General features: G+C 45.3%; 1 protein-coding gene across 1 annotated transcript in view; it reads left to right on the top strand.

The window, feature by feature from the left end:
- Positions 1 to 19,387, top strand: part of LOC126529584 (sodium- and chloride-dependent glycine transporter 2-like) — a 58,853-nt gene extending 39,466 nt beyond the window's left edge. The window contains exons 6-9 of the mRNA XM_050177106.1: positions 2,528 to 2,652; positions 14,857 to 14,969; positions 17,686 to 17,923; positions 19,302 to 19,387. Coding sequence (XP_050033063.1) covers positions 2,528 to 2,652; positions 14,857 to 14,969; positions 17,686 to 17,923; positions 19,302 to 19,387 — 562 coding nt within the window. The remainder of the gene's footprint in view (positions 1 to 2,527; positions 2,653 to 14,856; positions 14,970 to 17,685; positions 17,924 to 19,301) is intronic.
- The last annotated feature ends 319 nt before the right edge of the window (positions 19,388 to 19,706 follow it).

Genomic DNA, 19,706 nt, shown 5'->3' with positions numbered 1-19,706 from the left:
GGGCCCCACCTGGAAAGCGATCTGCGATGGGGACAGAGTGCCCCGAGTGCTTGTTGCTTCGCCTGCGTTGCCACCGTTTAGTTCGCGCTGGAGTGAGACGCGTGAGTCCTATCTCGAAAGCGAACGTCTTACGTGACGGACGGATGGACGACGGACGGGTTTCCTCGTTTCGTAGGCACAGAAATACTTGCGCACTTAAACGTAGCAGCATGCGAGTTTGCGCCTGTGCGCACGGCATAGCAGCGACATCAAGCGTCTGAGCTAAAGAAACATGCTTTTCATGTGTTACTGTGCTGAGCTGCGGTTGCAGCAGCACGCGTGTTCTTTGCACGACGCGCGAACGACGGTTATTGTACATCAAGGTCATGGTTATGTGCTCTCCTCAACGGCAAGCCCGACAGGAACAGCTTGCATTTAGAGTGAGACTGATTACTGACGCACCTACATCCTGAGTGCGAGTGCAAAGTCACATTATATTTGTCATATTTCGCGGGTTTTCTCCATTTGCCGGAAAAAGTAAACACGTCATATGTAGCTTGCTGTAAACGCCTCACTTTGACGTGCTTTACGATTCTGTACAAACTGCTACGTGAGATTCTGACAATTAGAAAAATATCGCAGTTTCGCCATACGGCCGAAACAATCACGGCGATAGCAACCGGTTAGAATAATGCATGAAATGTAAGACTCGTAGCTATAGTGGCAGTATGAATTGAAGAAAACGTAAAGTAAGTAAAAATGAGCCTTTGTACTAGGGGTCCCCTGTTTGAACGCTGCCAACCGATAATTTTATTGAAGTTTGTTAATTACAGCCGTCTTTATTAACGACTTTACCACCACTTTCCCGTATCAGGTATATTTCAAACCTCTTTCCTGGGCCCATCAGAGATGTCGTGCACAGCCGCGTCAATAAGGGTACACCATTTTTAGGTTTGAACTCTTGTATTGTTTCGAACTTTTAATATTTAAGTGTGAGAAGATTTAAGACAAAAGGCATGTGCTGCCGGTGTTTTGTTCCATGACATTTGTTTGTGGTCTGCAATTATCTCAATTATGAGGAATAAGTTGGCCAAGAATATAAGAGCAAGTATGAGCAACTTTAGTGATAGACCGGTGCGGCAATATAGCCCGCACATGCCACATGTAATATAGCATGGCGTGGCATATAGCCTACATATAATACCTAACTATATGCTCAACCTTAGGGTGACACCAACAGCAAAAATTCGCTTGGTGTGTCCATTTAATTGCTATTCAAATAAAACAATGAAACAATAAGTTATAGAATTACTTTTATTGAAATCATTCAACGACATGAACTAAAAGAAATTCTGGTGGTTTCTCAACGAGACTGTAAACAACATTCGCGTCGTCTTCAATAAAAGTATCCGTTTTTTTTTTTCAATTTGGTGTATGATAGGTGGACGCCCTCTATACAGGGCATAGTCCTTATATAAAAGGGTTCAGGCCTTGCAAAGTACTAGTCAGTTTTACGCACTTTAAATCGACTGATTACTCGGCCCTTTTACATCCAAGGCACATAAACGTATCGCATTTCATCTTTCCATCTCATTCGCAAATCACTGACACCACTTGCATGGCGCTCTTTGTCCATATCTGGCCCTTGCGTCACTAACACCACGTATGATCATTAAAAAGGTTCACACAAATGCAGCAAAGCGGAAAGGGCGAGCCAAGGACTATAACGAGTGCATAATCACATCGCTGTCGTCTTGGCATTGTCTTTATTAGCGTACTCCTATTGCTCTACAGCAAAGGCAGTTTACGCACAGTGGGGGAGATATGCTCAAGCTACTTCAAGCTGCCCGTTCTTTCCTGCCCCAGTGTGCGATACAGAGCTGCGCCACTTTCTTGGGTCATGACCATTCGTTTAATTAACCTACGATGGGCCGGTATTCATCGCAGGATGCCACCAGACTTACCTAAATGAATTCATGGAACAAATTTAGGATCATTTGAAAAATCCATGCTGAAGACGAGGCTTCAAAATTAACTATAACAAATCCTATATTTCCGAATAGCAAACTACAGCGTAAAGGTGATGACGATATTTATAATAACGAAGGAAAACGTCTATGATGGGCTATGAAGTTGCAGGGGATTAGCGTTGGAAGTTAAATTTGTAGGAGCCGTCAGGTACAATGAAAAGTTCCCCATTGGTGTCACGTCCGTCGGCAGAAATTGATGATTATGTGGACCGCAGGCCAAACGATTGAATGAAATGGGCGCGTCGCCACTTTGTAAAAAATGTCTTCTTGTGAGCGGTGTGCATTAAACTCTGTATTGTATAAACTCATGCTGCGAAGGAGTCTTGAAAATTGATCCTTGAGGGACACCAAAACCAACCACATATCACGTTTTGAACGAAGACGGTGACGACGTTATGAGAAAAGAAAATCATACCTAAATTTATTGGCATGATTGTCACTCAGGAACCGGCTTTTAAGATTATAGTTTATTTGTCCGATGGTGCAAAGTCCCGAATGTCGTTTATCGGTTTTCCCAGGGCCTTCCTGATGCTGCCACTGGTTATGACCCTGTCAAATCTGCTGGGCTGTGCGCTGGTCTTCAGCGCGGGCGGGTTCTTGGCTCGACATCTTGGATTTTGCTTCCAGGACTTCGAGACGTATCGTGGGTCACCGTCTTATTTACCGCTCATTGACATCTCACTTGAGGGAACTGAGAAATGAAATAGACTTCCAACTTCATAAGCAATTGCTTGGCGCACTTGCAAACAAAGAATTTATAAGTATCTTCAAGCAGGGATGCGATGTAATGAAATGTCTGGAAACAGAGCATGGGTCAATATACCGACACTCAGTCTTACATTATTTTAGGTCACGATTAACGTTTTTAGCCTACTTCCGTTACGTTCAAAAGTTGCTGCTCTCTGCTATCTAGCCCCTGAAATATCGATCTCTATCGCTAATGAAAAAAGTAAATCGAATGTCAAGAGGTAAATGTTAGAAGGCCTGCCCATATAACGCACATCATGGTTTGATAGCTTAAAAACAACCATGTTTAATCGTACCGTAATTCATTCAAACTGAGGCATGCTGAACGCCAATTCTACATTGGCAGTGAGACAAAACTGGTTGTGGTTGGAAGGCTGCTTTTATTTTAGGTTCCTTTGTTGAGTTAGAATGTGTGGACGCTGTAGTTTCTGTTGGCAAGGTGGTACACGGTTTTAGCGTTTTTGGCCTTCTTCCTCCAATACAGATTGTAAGTGATGGTTTGTTCAAAATATTGTGTATTGCTACAATGCCTGAAAGCTTTGCGAATTTACGTCGTCAGTCATGATGAAATAGATTCTGCGGATATTTATTTTTTTCTACGTGTAGCTTGTTTTATGGCATAGTAGTTTATTTAAAAATTAACATGGAAGTACTTCTAATACGGAAATTGCAGTACTGATTTATTGTACTTTACGTCTATGAGCCCAACGGCCATAAATGTCTAACCGATACACCAAGAGCTGGACATCAATCAGCATTTTTCCTCTAGTAGCCCTGGACTTCTCTACGTCAATTAAGTAGGCTGGCCCGTACTACACTGACTTGTCTTGTTCGGTTGGTTTAGGCTTGCCTGACGTTTTGGGATAGATCGGAAAGCAGACAAAAAGTAAAGCCAGTTCCACGCAGTGAAAGCTGTCAAAACAGGGAAGCCGGCGGTCGTTTTCTGAAGTTCGAGCTCGTGTTTAGCGTAGTTTTTCTGAAAGTTTTTTGCCTCGTTGCTATCAATTTGCTCGATTCGAGCTTCTGTTCCAGAATGCACAGACAATTCAGTTGCGTGACGTTGTGATCAAATCACAGTCTATCACAGGCCTTGCAGCTATGGCCGCACTCACGGTCGGGAAATTCTCTCTTGAACCATCCATCGGCACCCTTCGTTGGAGGAATCTCTCTGCGTCGACGTATCTGCTCGGCCTCCTACTCTCGAAATTGGGGGTTAGTTTGGCCCGGCTGGCGCCTGGCTTGGGTAGCCTTCTCTTGAAAGTGGGCGTTGGCTTGCTTCCACCGGCGCTTGGCTTGCGCTTGCCGTTCTGGATCATCGGCGGTAGCGGCTTTTCTCCGCTGGCGCTTTGCTTGCACTTCTCGCTCTCGAAGTTCGGGATTTGCGCGACGCGAGCGCGGTCGCACTCGTGCGAGCTGCCGCTGCCACTCGCGCCGCGCCGTTGAATAAAGAACCAGCTTTATAGAAGGGAAAGTGTAGCTTCCACGGTGTTACGAAAATAAGTAGCGGCAGCACATGGAACATACGGGGGGACTCGGCTGATGGCGCTGCTCAAACAGGCAGAAAAACAGGCTTGCTGCGGTAAAGCTAGGGAAATGATGGAACATGTTTTATTAGAATGTGAAGATATGCGGCGAGCGGTCGATTTAGGGGCACCACTGGCCCCCTTGAAACCCTTGGGAACAGAGAGCAGATGGGAAGTAAACATATTCGCAATGGAAATTAGTAAGAGGGGATGGAATATTGGTGGAAGAAAAGTAGGGAAATGACAAGACAAAACGGACACATACAAAGTTCACAAGAGCAAGTCCGAAAATTTGGTTATGGGAATTCATCCTATTTTTTTTCTTTTTTAACCTAGGCACAAAAATGGGCAGTATAATAGCGAGAGCTTGGTGGTTCAACCCACCACCCCGTTCCAGAAGGTACGCTCATAACATCCATCCATCCATCCATCCATCCATCCATCCATCCATCCATCCATCCATCCATCCATCCATCCATCCATCCATCCATCCATCCATCCATCCATCCATCCATCCATCCATCCATCCATCCATCCATCCATCCATCCATCCATCCATCCATCCATCCATCCATCCATCCATCCATCCATCCATCCATCCATCCATCCATCCATCCATCCATCCATCCATCCATCCATCCATCCATCCATCCATCCATCCATCCATCCATCCATCCATCCATCCATCCATCCATCCATCCATCCATCCATCCATCCATCCATCCATCCATCCATCCATCCATCCATCCATCCATCCATCCATCCATCCATCCATCCATCCATCCATCCATCCATCCATCCATCCATCCATCCATCCATCCATCCATCCATCCATCCATCCATCCATCCATCCATCCATCCATCCATCCATCCATCCATCCATCCATCCATCCATCCATCCATCCATCCATCCATCCATCCATCCATCCATCCATCCATCCATCCATCCATCCATCCATCCATCCATCCATCCATCCATCCATCCATCCATCCATCCATCCATCCATCCATCCATCCATCCATCCATCCATCCATCCATCCATCCATCCATCCATCCATCCATCCATCCATCCATCCATCCATCCATCCATCCATCCATCCATCCATCCATCCATCCATCCATCCATCCATCCATCCATCCATCCATCCATCCATCCATCCATCCATCCATCCATCCATCCATCCATCCATCCATCCATCCATCCATCCATCCATCCATCCATCCATCCATCCATCCATCCATCCATCCATCCATCCATCCATCCATCCATCCATCCATCCATCCATCCATCCATCCATCCATCCATCCATCCATCCATCCATCCATCCATCCATCCATCCATCCATCCATCCATCCATCCATCCATCCATCCATCCATCCATCCATCCATCCATCCATCCATCCATCCATCCATCCATCCATCCATCCATCCATCCATCCATCCATCCATCCATCCATCCATCCATCCATCCATCCATCCATCCATCCATCCATCCATCCATCCATCCATCCATCCATCCATCCATCCATCCATCCATCCATCCATCCATCCATCCATCCATCCATCCATCCATCCATCCATCCATCCATCCATCCATCCATCCATCCATCCATCCATCCATCCATCCATCCATCCATCCATCCATCCATCCATCCATCCATCCATCCATCCATCCATCCATCCATCCATCCATCCATCCATCCATCCATCCATCCATCCATCCATCCATCCATCCATCCATCCATCCATCCATCCATCCATCCATCCATCCATCCATCCATCCATCCATCCATCCATCCATCCATCCATCCATCCATCCATCCATCCATCCATCCATCCATCCATCCATCCATCCATCCATCCATCCATCCATCCATCCATCCATCCATCCATCCATCCATCCATCCATCCATCCATCCATCCATCCATCCATCCATCCATCCATCCATCCATCCATCCATCCATCCATCCATCCATCCATCCATCCATCCATCCATCCATCCATCCATCCATCCATCCATCCATCCATCCATCCATCCATCCATCCATCCATCCATCCATCCATCCATCCATCCATCCATCCATCCATCCATCCATCCATCCATCCATCCATCCATCCATCCATCCATCCATCCATCCATCCATCCATCCATCCATCCATCCATCCATCCATCCATCCATCCATCCATCCATCCATCCATCCATCCATCCATCCATCCATCCATCCATCCATCCATCCATCCATCCATCCATCCATCCATCCATCCATCCATCCATCCATCCATCCATCCATCCATCCATCCATCCATCCATCCATCCATCCATCCATCCATCCATCCATCCATCCATCCATCCATCCATCCATCCATCCATCCATCCATCCATCCATCCATCCATCCATCCATCCATCCATCCATCCATCCATCCATCCATCCATCCATCCATCCATCCATCCATCCATCCATCCATCCATCCATCCATCCATCCATCCATCCATCCATCCATCCATCCATCCATCCATCCATCCATCCATCCATCCATCCATCCATCCATCCATCCATCCATCCATCCATCCATCCATCCATCCATCCATCCATCCATCCATCCATCCATCCATCCATCCATCCATCCATCCATCCATCCATCCATCCATCCATCCATCCATCCAGGAAATGAATTTCTTTAGAGCAATATCCAATATAGCCGCTTTTACCGGAAGCGTACGCTGGGTACGAGCCGTGCTCGCCCTGCTGGCATTGCGGCATACCTCAGCTGCCGCTTTCTAATTGCCAGGAGACTAAAAAGCCTCTACTCACGCCCATACAAACAAGCCACAAGTGAGTGAACAAGACGTGCGACTTTATTGGCCGAAGAAAAGCAGTGCACCTTCTCGTACAATAGCAGAAATAAAATTGGAATGTAGAGGTACTGTGAAACTCTTAACGCGAGCTCGTAAACTGCTCACTTTCGTCGTCGCACATGGCGGTCTGGTGACGAGTGACAACCAGCAGCATAAGCAGATTCGACAGTGTCCCACCTGTTTGCATCGAGAGTCGCCGTAACTTGCATTGCGAGGCAATCGGGTGACGCAGGCACCTGCCGCCGTAGCCAACACAGCGACATGGACTAACCGGCATTTTAGCGTTACCTCTTTTCCAACGTGCACGTATCTTTTTATTGTTTCGCATGCCGCTAATGTGTAACTCGCACTTCGTGTCCCACATCCTTTCAATATGGGCATGGTCGGTTTCTTGGACATCGCCATTTTGCAGCCACTTTTGCAGGCTTTTCCACCCATGTCGCTATCAACTTCATACACTTCGGACCATGTAATCACGCATGCCACATCATGACCGATGAAGGCGCACAAGCCTAATTTGCCCACGACTGCACCAGGACAAGACGTACGGGGAGCGCAATTAGGGTGCTTATAATTGGGAGTCTTTGTCCCTGTATGGCCTTTAGGAGTAGATGCTTTCCTCGAGAGAATGTTGCCCCATGCAGCTGACCAGGCCGCCACATCCGAGAAACATAACACGGCGACCATGATCAAATGGGACTAAACATTGACTAAACGCTCGTGACAATGTTCCGGCGGATCCCGTGCTCGATTTATTCGCACGAATGACGCGTCATCATTTGAGTTGAAGAGTGAATCTACTCTCAGCTTCCAAGAAAAATGGAAGGCGTCAGGAGTTAACTGCCCTTGCACAGCTTTTTTTTTTTGTCACTATCGTGTGAGCGTGTAAAAAAAATCCAGCAGAAACACGGAGGAAGGAAACTGAGGAGAGGCCCTACCCCCTCCGTGCGCTAGGAGAAAAGTGTGGAGGAAATGACATAGTAAGTCCTCCTCTTTCTTGCTGATTTATTATTTCTTTTTTTGCCGTGGCAGCCACGCCTTTCGGGCCACAATGGCGGCTTTGTTTTAGTTCTGTGCGCTCACACGTGTGGCTCCGTAGGTATCGTACCGTGGCAAAGGCGCTATGCGGGCAGGTTAGCGTTGGCCTCCGTGTTTTGTGGCGCTGCGTTAGCTGGACCGTGCTCTCCAGGATTTTGGCTGTGGCCAAGTCCCTATAACGTAAAACTATTCCAATATGTTTCTATTCCAATCTCCTGACGTCAAATTTGCGTAACCGCCAACGCAAGCACCGGGCGGTCACCCGCAGGGTTGTCTGAACAGACCAATCAAACACTCTCCTCGTTCATAGGAGGTCACTTTTGCTTGCTTGAAAAACTATTAACATTGCCTACACTAAGCGGCTTGTCGTATCTAATTGGCTGACAAGAGGCGAGGAGAACGCTCAAGTGGAGAGGGATTCTATGGGGCCGAGCCACTGCACTGAAAGCCGATAACCAGATGAAGAGGGTGGTGCCGGCGTCTAAGATTGGTCGGCTTTCCCTTACTTAGCTTGCGGTGGCTGGTCGAAAATCGCGGCGGCATGCAACGGAAGCTCAAGAATGACGCTAAAGTGGACCCTCAGCAAAGAAGAGTTGGCAGAATGAGGGGGTAAACCTGCCGAAAGTGCTCGAAGACGTTGCACGGCCACGCAAGAAGTTTTATTCTACGCAAATACACCCATGCTCTCCGGCAGGTGCGAGTAGCCAGCGTCTGAGCGATCGACGGCAGCCATCTTCTATTCCTTTCGGAACGGGGCAGCCTGCGGCTATTCCGAAGAAAATTAAGTTTTGTTCGGCATATTAATGCATCTTTATCGCGTACACGTCACTTCGACGCGGTGAGTTCTTGCGGTTTTGTGACGTCGCGTGACAGGCAGGTGAAGTGGGTGCAGCCCGAAAACTTTTTACCAATAGCCGAGGGCTAATGGCGAAAAGGGGTCGAATAAGAAATAACTGTTTTTTTTTGCTTTTTTCTGTCAAATCATGCATAATCAGTGTGTACACACCATATCAGATGGGGAGGTATCGCGGTTTTCGTGACGTCGCGTGACAGACAGGTGAATTGAGGGTGGTCGAAAAAAGTTTTTGACCAATCGTGGAGGGCTGATAGCAGAATTGGAATAGAAAATTTCGGAATAGTTTTACGTTATAGCGCCCCAGATGGAACACGAGGAACGAAAGTTCGTGAAATGAACGCGCATGCAACGCTGTACGCAATGTGCCGCACCACGGCATTGGCTACGGACGAAGGAATATTACCGGGAAATATTGCCCTCTTTGGCGGAATCATGCTAACGTGCTAACGATTGTTTAGTATTGCTGCGGAGCGCGCGCGTCCGAGCACCACGGTTGCGCGCAGCGCGCCGTGGTTTCGTGAGAAATGTAAACAATAAAGGAGAGCTGGCCCAATAGGCGAGCAACGCCATGAGCAACGCCAACTTCCGGCTTCACTTTAGCTTCACAAGGAGTGACGTCAGGGCCTCTCCTGAGTTTCCTTCCTCCGTGAGCAGATAGCACAATGGCGAACAATGGCGGAGGTGACGCAGGCGTTACGCACTCCCCATACGTGGGTCGATCCCGAAGTTAGTCAACTGCCGGGCCGACCCTCGGCGGAGGCGCAGTTCACCATAGGAGCATTGGTGGCAGGTGCAGGCCCACATACACAGCGTCGCTGGTCATCCTTCTTCACAGAGTGGAAGGGCACTGAGATTTTTGAAATTTAGATACAGCAGCTCTATTACTTTGTTAGATTGCCCAAAATGTTGATCCAATGAATCAAGAAAAATGAGCGGGGTGTCCCTAATTTTAGAATATTATTACAGTGATGTAGAAATGACAACATGAAGTCAGTGACAGTGCTATGAGTGTCACCTCGCGCTGGCGGTGATTCTGATAAAACTTGGCAGTCAGCTTCCGATGAGAAAATATTCGAGGATGCACCAAAATCTTGACAAGACTATGTGCTCACAATAGCAGAATGTCTACTAAATTGCCCTTAATAACGTATTCGCGAGGGCTAGCCGGTTAAACTTTATAACTATGATCAAATAATGCGACTGAAGTAAGGACACACGGAGAAACAAATACCCCTAACCAAGTGCTTTGGTATTTGTGTCTTTGCGTGACCTTGTTCGAGGCGTGCTATTTGAGCTCAGCTCGGAGTTGCTGGTTTTGTTAAAAGAAACGTTACCGTAAACGTAAAGCCATCAGAATAAACCATGACCAGTGAAACAAAATTCCTTTATTTTATGCTGGAGAGGGTCCAATGACTGAAGGTTAAACTGGAAACCAAGGAACACAGTACAAAGCCTCTAGTTAGAGCTTCTCATTATACATTCTGCCCTTGCACATTTTTGCCTTTTCACTTTATCAGACGCGTCTTAGGCTTAGTGCGTGACCGGAAAATAACACGTATATTAAGAAACAGCAGGTATTTTATGCACAGAGTGGGTGAGGGCACAGAAAAAGTTTTTGCCCCCGCAAGTATATAGGTTTATCCAACGGCTGGCAACTTTGCCTTTAAGGGGAGAGATATAAACGTGGCTGGGGACAAATTAAGTTTTATTTTTCGGTAAGCTTTTGGGAGCAAGTAAACTTGACGACACAAAAACTGCACGGACTTCAGTTCCATAGCGGTCACTGTGAAATATTCCCGTCAGATATTTCGGTGCGTAGCAAAGGGTCAGAAATAGTACACAGTTGTTTCAACTATGCTAATTCTTTCATCAAAGCTTCAATTCGAGCTCTGTGTCGTGTACACTAGGTTTTGTTTACAACCTTAAGGGTGTTAGTCATTGGGAAAAATCGGCGCCTCCTATGTACGCCAAGGTTTTTGTTTTGAAAGTAGGTGTGCTCCACTTCGCTATAACACGTATTAGCTGCAGCTTAAAGGGGGTGACGCGCACATTGCGTGTAGCGCTTACGATGCAGTCATTTAAACTTCGCGATTTAGGTTCGTGTTTCAACCCCGATGTGAGCTATTCGCCAGTGGTGTTCCTGTCCTTAAACTATGCCGGTGGCTTTTTGACGTTCAAGGGAAAACTAGCCAGTTACTGTTGAGCGCCACATAAATTGCAGTGTAATGTAACGTCGGCAAATTAGTTAAGAAGGTGAGTTTAGAAAATTTGCTAGCACAAGTCGGAATCAGCTAGCGCTAGACAAGGGTGTCCATTGCAGGCCTTTGTCCTGCAGTGGACATAAGAATAGGCTGAAGATGTTGTAGATGATTTTCGTATTTTATAACAGCAAACTGCCACAGATGCGTGAAATGCTCTCCTATATCTGCAAATTAACACAATGTAACGCGCGGGGCTGCCTTCCCAGTGTCAAAATACGTGTTAACGCGACCTATATTACCCGGCACGTTCAGGCACAATGTCAGACGTTGTGAAATCACACTGTGCGCAATATGCACATCAAAAAATTAAGGCGATGCAGCATTACTGCGATACGAGCACAGATGTTTCTATTTAGCCAGGGAGGCCGCGCTCGCAGCTTTCCGCCCTATTCTCTCTCGACGAGTTGCGATCACGCAAAATCGCCTCTCATACCCTTGCAAACATGCCATTACCGGTTCTGTTCCCTACGAGATTTTGCAACGAAACAACAAGCGTTGCCTAAATGTCCTCAGTGAAGCGAATATGTTCCTTCACACGCATAAATTATTTGATTAAACGAAGTATTCTTCGCCTTCCTCTGCGGCATTTAGCACGTCTGCTTCGTTGCTTTATCACCGATTAGTGTGGGCCAATGTGCGAGATGATGTTTTTAGATAAATCAAAAGTGGACCGATCCCGGTGAGGATATAATCCCCGGTAGCGTGGATGGCGTGGTGGCATCACGAGCTGCAATCATTGCGTATCACGCCACTATCCAGGGTCAGGTGGCGGCCTCGTCCTTGCTTCGTACTATTTGTGGCTCCATAGGAAATGTCGTTCAATGGAATTTCAAGAAAGGTAACGATGTCCTCGAGAATCATAATCAGTAGTGTCTGCAGAAGATTATAAATATAAATTTAATACTAATGTAGGAAATGTGGTCACCGAAACTAAAGGGAATAACTGTGCGTTACAACTAAGCATGCCCATGAGACTACTCCAACAAATGAACTGCTTGCGTACGTTGTTGAAGCACAGTTACGGCATCACTTTAACGTCGGCGCTGCCCTCAGTATTGCTTAAGAGAGCTAGAGCTTCGAGTGAAGGTTTGTTTGTGAAGACTGCCAGTACGTGTTTGAACAAGACCATCTCAACTCTCTGCCGTCGGCGTCTCAGTGCCGAGTTAAACGCCACGGGAATATGCTGAAACAAATAGGCACTACTACGGCAGCAGCAGTTTGCGAAGGAATGGGCTGAAAATCATCAGCCTTCACTACGCAACGATTCTTTCTACTCGCAATAACGCTAACTAATGGCAATCAAATCCTCCTCGGATTCCTGGTATTGAAGCTTGCAACGATTTATAGGGGAACTCGTGGCTGAAGAGTCAACTTTTGAACTGCTGCAAAAATTGTGATGTTTTTGTCATTAGAATATCTTCATTTCAGCACCCTACACTAACAAAAAAGCACACAGCTGTCATATTGAGCAATCAGGTGTGTCAGCTTGGGAGAGCTATCATTTAAAAAATAATTGTGTACTAATTGTTTGTAATTAAATGCCTTCTGGATGGTTCATAGTGCAGAATAAGGGCAGTAGCGTATATTTTGTCATTTCTTGTAAATGTCATCACTCTAAAAACAATGTAAATTTTTTTCTTATTGTATGTCTAACATCTGATACTTTCTTCTGTAGGAAAATATTTAGGTATCTCAAAAGGGCCTCAACCTTGCCCTGAGAATATCTTTCCTTGTTTTTTAATACAATGAATTGGTAAGATGCAATATACAGACGAGGATCCCAAAGTCAGAGACTGCAACGGGACCCTCGGTTAATAATAACAAGGTAGATATGTATTAAGGAAGAGCAAGCTAACAAAAACAAACGAACACCATCGCGGAAATACAAGATAGAAAGATGATATCAATGAAAAAAATTGTGTGTGTATATGCCTATAGTGCATTAAAAAACTGTCAATACATACAAATGACAAATGTAGTGTAATGAATGATGTAAACTTAGTTACACATATAAAACAGCTTAAGGGCATGACCAAATGTATGAAAGGATGAATATTTAATGCTAACGGGTAAACCATTCCACAGTTTTATAGCAGCGAATGATGATGTCATTTTTCCATAGTTTGAATGAACCATAGGTAGTAAAAGATCAGAGTTACGTGCAAACTTGGTATAACTGTAATTGATGAGATGCCTGCAATCAATGAATTGGTATGAGAGCTGCTTAGTAAGTAATTTATAAAACAAAATAATTAGATGATATTTGGACAAGTTTGTTACAACAAGGATGTTACTTTCACGAAGTAGAGGAGTAGCACTGGTGAAAAACCCACTGTTAGTGATAATGCGTATTGCTTGGTTTTGTAAGTATCGCTTACGCTTATAATCACCTTCTAAGCAGCATTTGGCGAAGCACTTTGGAAATGATAGTTTTACTAAAGCATTTGTGCGGCCAGAGATTTTAGAACACACTATTTTAACTTAAGACTAGAAATTATTAAAAAATTCCTAATAAATGTGCCCTGCTTCATAGGTCTGACCCTCATCTTCAGTTCGAACCTGCTCTACGGTAATTGCTTTAAGTCGTCTTCGCTTTCTTTTTTTTAGCTTTAGAACAGTGCAGCGTATTTATCTACGCTAGTAGGCAAGTGTGCCGCAGCCAGAGTTAATGTTTTCTTTTTTAATTTTTAGCTCTGCTCTACTCTCGATGGAACGTCTCCCATGATTAAAAAGCGCAAGGAATAAACTTTCTAACGCGGGCACTTACTCCTTGTTTGCCTTCTTGCTAACTCTGTGGCCGCGTATTGAGTACAGCATCATCGGCCGTGCTTGCTTAGTGACTGTAGTGCTGAGTTGCGAAGCACGAGGGCGTGGGGCCGAAAGCATGGGGCCGAAATGCCAGAACACCCGTGCACTTAGATACGTGTGTATTTTAAAGAGCCCCAGGTGGCCCAAGTTTGGCATCTGCCACAATGGCTTGCCTCATAATCAGATTCGGCACTTGAAACCCTATATATAAATGTTAATTTGAATACAGCGCTCATGGGCGCTCTCAGTGGCGAGGGAGCGCCACCGTCACGAGAAGAGAGTTTCTTCTTCTCCACGGTGCAGACTGCAATCAAACTTGGTAAGCAGCTTCTTTTATACGTTTGGTAATCCAAAATAACTTAGATTAGAACATGCGCTTTTCTGTCGAAAATCGTGATTTTAGCCCGGCATCCCCCCATAATACAGTCGAAGCAGCGCGTTCCTCAAAATTTTGAATGTTGCTTGTTGAGTCCTACGGTTCTTAAGAGCTGCTCATGCTTTTGCATTTTTGTTTTATTCCTCTATTCATATTCTGATACGACTTATTCATTTTGCTCTTGTGTTAGGTTGTGTATGTGTAATTATACTGTTTGGCTGTTCTCATGCTATCATTACGCATATACTCCCCTTGGAATGTTCTTTCGCATTCTTTGATAATATCTGTATATACTAGAGTTCTATAATGTTTGTACTTCGTAAGTCTTCGGCCCAATAAAACAAATTTCAACTAGTGCTTTGTGTTGCCAATGCAGCATTCGTGTTCCCGTTCGTCATCTTCCCCGAGGTCGTCAAGTCAATGTCCTTGCCCCGTCTCTGGTCGGGGATATTCTTCGCCGCTCTTTTCCTGGTGTCAGTTGATGCAATGGTGAGTTGCCCCAGCATCCGGAGAGGTGGTGTCAAAAGTCACAGGGAAACGTGTAAGGCCTGAAAGCACGCGAAGACTTGCTGCTTGGCTGGTTATTTTATGCGCAACGATGATGTACCGTAGTGAGTAGTCAGACTAGCAGCAGAGGTAGCGCAATATTTCCAAGGCAGGCTTGGACCCGTCTCCCCTCCATTACAGCTTCTCACGACACTTTGCCTCTAGGAATGGTTAGCTTTCGCATCTTCCAGTCTCCCTCTATAGCGCAAAAGCTGCTAAAGGTCCCCTCAAAGGGACCCTGAAACAATTTTGACGACTTTGTGAAAATGTATTGATTCGTTACAGTTGGCGCCTCTGATCGTTAAATGACGCATTTGAGCGCTCCGCGTAAAGTGTATAATTTATAGTAAGGTTATGAAAATGTGCACCACTACCGATCGCAGCCCGCCACTGCCCGGAGTTTTCAGCCACCCCTGACCAAGTGACGCTAGCTGACAATATGATGCCAGTAGGAAAGATCCAATTATGGTAGAGCTTAGATCCAATCACTCGGCGAACGTGTTGAGCAGAAAGAGCATGGCTAACGAGGAGGGTAATTTCTAATCATTCGTAGCTTTCCTACTATGAGACGCGTCGCTTAAATTGTGACGTGAATGTGTCGATGTAGCTGTACCCTAGGCGTATACAAAGTTTGTACAAGCCGTTTCAGAGTCCCTCTTACCTTATTGTTAGATGTCGCCTCAAAAATCCTAAAGTAGTAGTAATAGGAACAAAAAAATTAAATATGAGAACGCTCCGATGCGAGACATGGTTAAAGGGGATGAACAAATAGTGCGCCGGCATATATTATTTCATCATCATCCTGGTGTACGGGCTGCCTTCATTCCTGTGTAGATATTTACTGTGGACATAGCGTTACCACTTTCATTCACCGCAACACTATGATGTCGGTTAATTGGTGCCTAACAACGAGACCCATGAACTACTGATATGAGTCGTACTAATAGCAAGCATCGCTGACCCTGCACAAACCAAAGTTACGCAAACAAAAATGGCGAAGGCGATCCGAAAGTGTATTAAGCAGTTGCTGCTTAAATTCGGGGAAATATGTCTAAAAGAATGTGACAGCAGCCATGTAGCGCGTTAAGAGGGAGTGTGCGAGTTATTGCTTACCCGATAACTTTTCTATTGACAGATGTGTTGGACAGTCTTGACCTACGTACGTTAATCATTGCTTTATTTGCTTAGGAGGAGGCTATCGCGAAGATTTGCTTCACGAGTGGCCACGGGACTTGAATGTTTCGCAGTATAGGAGGGTAACTTGTAATCATCCGTAGCTCTCTTAATATGAGACACTTCACACAAATTGCGGTGCGAACGCTTTGCTGTAGCTGTACTCTAGGCATCTACAAAACTTGTCCGAACAGTTTCAGGGACCATTGACGGGCAACGTTTAAAGTGCTGTCTTCCCTTTTTATGCGTGTACTTTTTTGCCAACCGGGATGCTAAATAAGGGGCTGTTGGGGCCTCGATGATGATGCAACTGGAATGCGTAGAAACGTTTTATTTTTTTTGTCGCTAGCACCAAGATTTAACCAACGCGGTTGTCCTTCTATAGTCGCATTTTTATGGGTTTTTTATGAAATTTCTTGCCGGCGAATTTGTATTATTTTATTTCTTGTGGAAGGATGGCACTTGTGTTACAACTATCATGTTCGTAATAGTATTAAAGTTTTACGATGCAGTAGTGTGAAGCATACTTTGACGCACAAAACTTTTCAAAATTAAGTAAAACAGTGCAGTTGTTGTGCGTAGGGAATTCTGATTTTCTATCGTGAATTATTTTTTTATTTGTTTCTTGTGCGCAGGGCGAGGTGTGCACATACACCGGTCCATGCGAAGCTCAAGCAAGGTAGCATAGATAGTGTACCATTCATATTTATCTAATTCCGCTGCTGCAGCTTTCGACGTTTATGAGTTTACAAATTCAGGGTTGTTAGGATATAGTCATCATGGCGAAAAATGGAGACAAAGGAACGAGTGTATAATTTGCACCGTTTTGTACTGTACTTGCTTCTTCGTGCTATTGGCATGTCATTACCGAGATACAACCTCTTTAACAAGTACTGATTGTCCTTAACTAGCAAGATATAACAAGTAAGTTGTGCATATTAAGTGCAATAGGCTTCACATTCTTAACACACCCGCTTCTCCATTACGGTATCCGTACACAAACAACACAGAGCACCACCATTCACCCGGCCAAAATATGGACGGTGATGTGCAAATGATCAGATATCCCGGTTATTAAATAATGTTGGGTAAAGAGCAATATGTAAGAACAATTTTGATACTGGATACTGTTACTTGTTGAGAAAAGAAATTTGTTGCAGCATATAAGTGCCCTTATTGTTTTGTTTGGATTTAAAATTCGTCGTATAGTAGTGTAGGTTCGTGTGAATGAACTGTGAGGGCAACACGCGTGTTGAAAATATGTCATGAACTGAATGCGCACAGAATATATTTGCAACAACCTGAACCGAATGTAAATGTACTTGCATGTCCGCTGGAGCAAACTGGAACAAGAGCAAGCGCCTCTGTAACGCCACATTCTTCTTTCTGCGAAACAAAGGAAGAAATAAGTTGGAACTGATGCTCTTCGACGCCTGTCGATGTTTGTGCGTATAGCTTATCGCAAATTACCACGTGCTTTACGCAGATCTTCAACGTGTGCACTGTGATCGCGTGCGCCGAGGACCTTTTCCCACGTGTCCGCGCCAACAACAACATCAACAAAGTGGCCTTCTTTGCGTGCATTGGTATGTTCGTGTCCGGCTTCCCGACGGTCACCCAGGGCGGCAGTTACATCGTGAAGCTCCTCGAGGACCACACCATCCACGCTGTCATGAGCGAATTCATACCACTCACCGAGATTGTGTTCGTCATGTACTTATACGGTGAGTAGGCCGTCTCGTTTTCGCGTAGGCGCTTTTCTGTGTAGGACGGCAGCGCTTTTGTAGCCGTCGCTTATGCGTTTTGAACGTATTTGTTACGCGAGAGACTGTCGAGGTACATCGACTGTGTTTCGGAAGTGAACATTTCTGAAGTTACAAAATATACGCAACACGTCTAACGTTGGAACCTCGGTGCTGCAGGTGTGTTCTACTATTAGCATCACCAAACCCACATCAAAAACATGTCTGGGAACTTGAGAAAAGAGTTTATAGAAAACCAAAACATTTCAGCGAAATAGAACTGGTCACGCATGACGAAACATTTATGTTACTCTGTGCTCTAGACATCGGGATTCTTATATTGTAAGACAATGATCACACCGATTCCGGTGTTATGTTGAAGCTGCAGCTGTCCTAGTGTGTACTCCCTCCAGTACAACCACCTCTAAATTGCGAGCCAAGGCTCGTCGCTAGAGAAGGAATTGGTGGGAGTTGATTGAGCCAGGAATTCAGTAAACTACTTTGTAATGGATGAAGAGGGGCATCTTGAATGGGTAATGCAAAGGAATTTAGGAATGCTGGGGATGATCGAAAAATCTAAGTGAAATAAAGCAAGGTGGTGGGCAGCCTAGCGCAGTCCGGAAGCAGTGGCAAGTTCGTCTTCGCAGAAAATAGTCCTTATTTGAAGCATGATAAATGGTGTACCGAATAAAAAAAATTATTTGTGGCAGCCGGGTTTGTAACACCTCCGATAGCTGCTGTCGACTTTTCAACTTGGAAACAGTGCGTTGCGGAGCCAGGATTGGGTAATCTAGGCTTTTCATGGCATTAGCATTACAATGTCAATGTATTAGAAAAAATGCCTGTGAAGTGTGGGAAGCCGGTTAGGTCGTAGAGGTAGATACGACATATAATGCAGCTGACGGTGGTCTGCATCGGACCAGCGTTAGCTTAATTAATAAATGCGGGACAGAAGCGTTGCCTAATTTTAACGCAGTTTTCTCGCATTTACCGCTAAATCGCTACTTATTCTTTTTATACGGGAATTCTCGAGCATTGTCAAGACAGTAATGCTCACTTCTCCACAGGGCAGCGAGTCTTTTTAATTTTTTGTCTTACCAACATAACAGGCTGACCAATTTTTTACTCGTAAGGCATTTCGACATTAAACGAAAAGTTGGCCGATCTTGCTGTCTAAATTCTACCCATAGCAGACCTTGGCAGCGACAAAGTCGAGCTTCTCGCTGCCCACAGAGCGACAAGCACTTGTCTATTAAAATAATATGACCTGATGCCACCTGCGGCTGCGACTTCGACTTCAGCAGCATTTACCGTCATTAAATTCCCCGCAGGTCTGAGACGGTTCGCATTCGATGTGCAGTTTATGCTGGGCCGACAGCCCAGCTACTATATGCAGACGTGCTGGACAATCTTCTGCCCCCTGGTGATGGCGGTGAGATGCACTAACTAGAACCATGACGCTGAACGATTTCAATACGCCCAGTGAATGATGTCTGTTTTTCTCTCGTTGACAAGATAACGCGGGCTCCTTTTCCCCCAGCGAGGATTCAGCACTTTCGCAATGCGTATGTGTTCACCTGCACCTCGGTTCTCTGCAAGGAAGAAATTAAACAGCTTTAGGATAACGTCTGTCGCCTTATGTACGTTAAACGCAAGCACGTTTGGGGGACGTTATTTTCCGTGTCTATTTAAGACATGTTGTATAACGTGCGTGAACGCAAACACAAGAAGGGCGTTAGAGTAAGCAGCGAAGCGAACAAGAGAT

The sequence above is a fragment of the Dermacentor andersoni genome, chromosome 9 (genome assembly GCF_023375885.2).
Source record: "Dermacentor andersoni chromosome 9, qqDerAnde1_hic_scaffold, whole genome shotgun sequence".
NCBI classification, from domain to species: domain Eukaryota; kingdom Metazoa; phylum Arthropoda; class Arachnida; order Ixodida; family Ixodidae; genus Dermacentor; species Dermacentor andersoni.
This window is presented reverse-complemented; position numbering and strand designations above follow the sequence as displayed.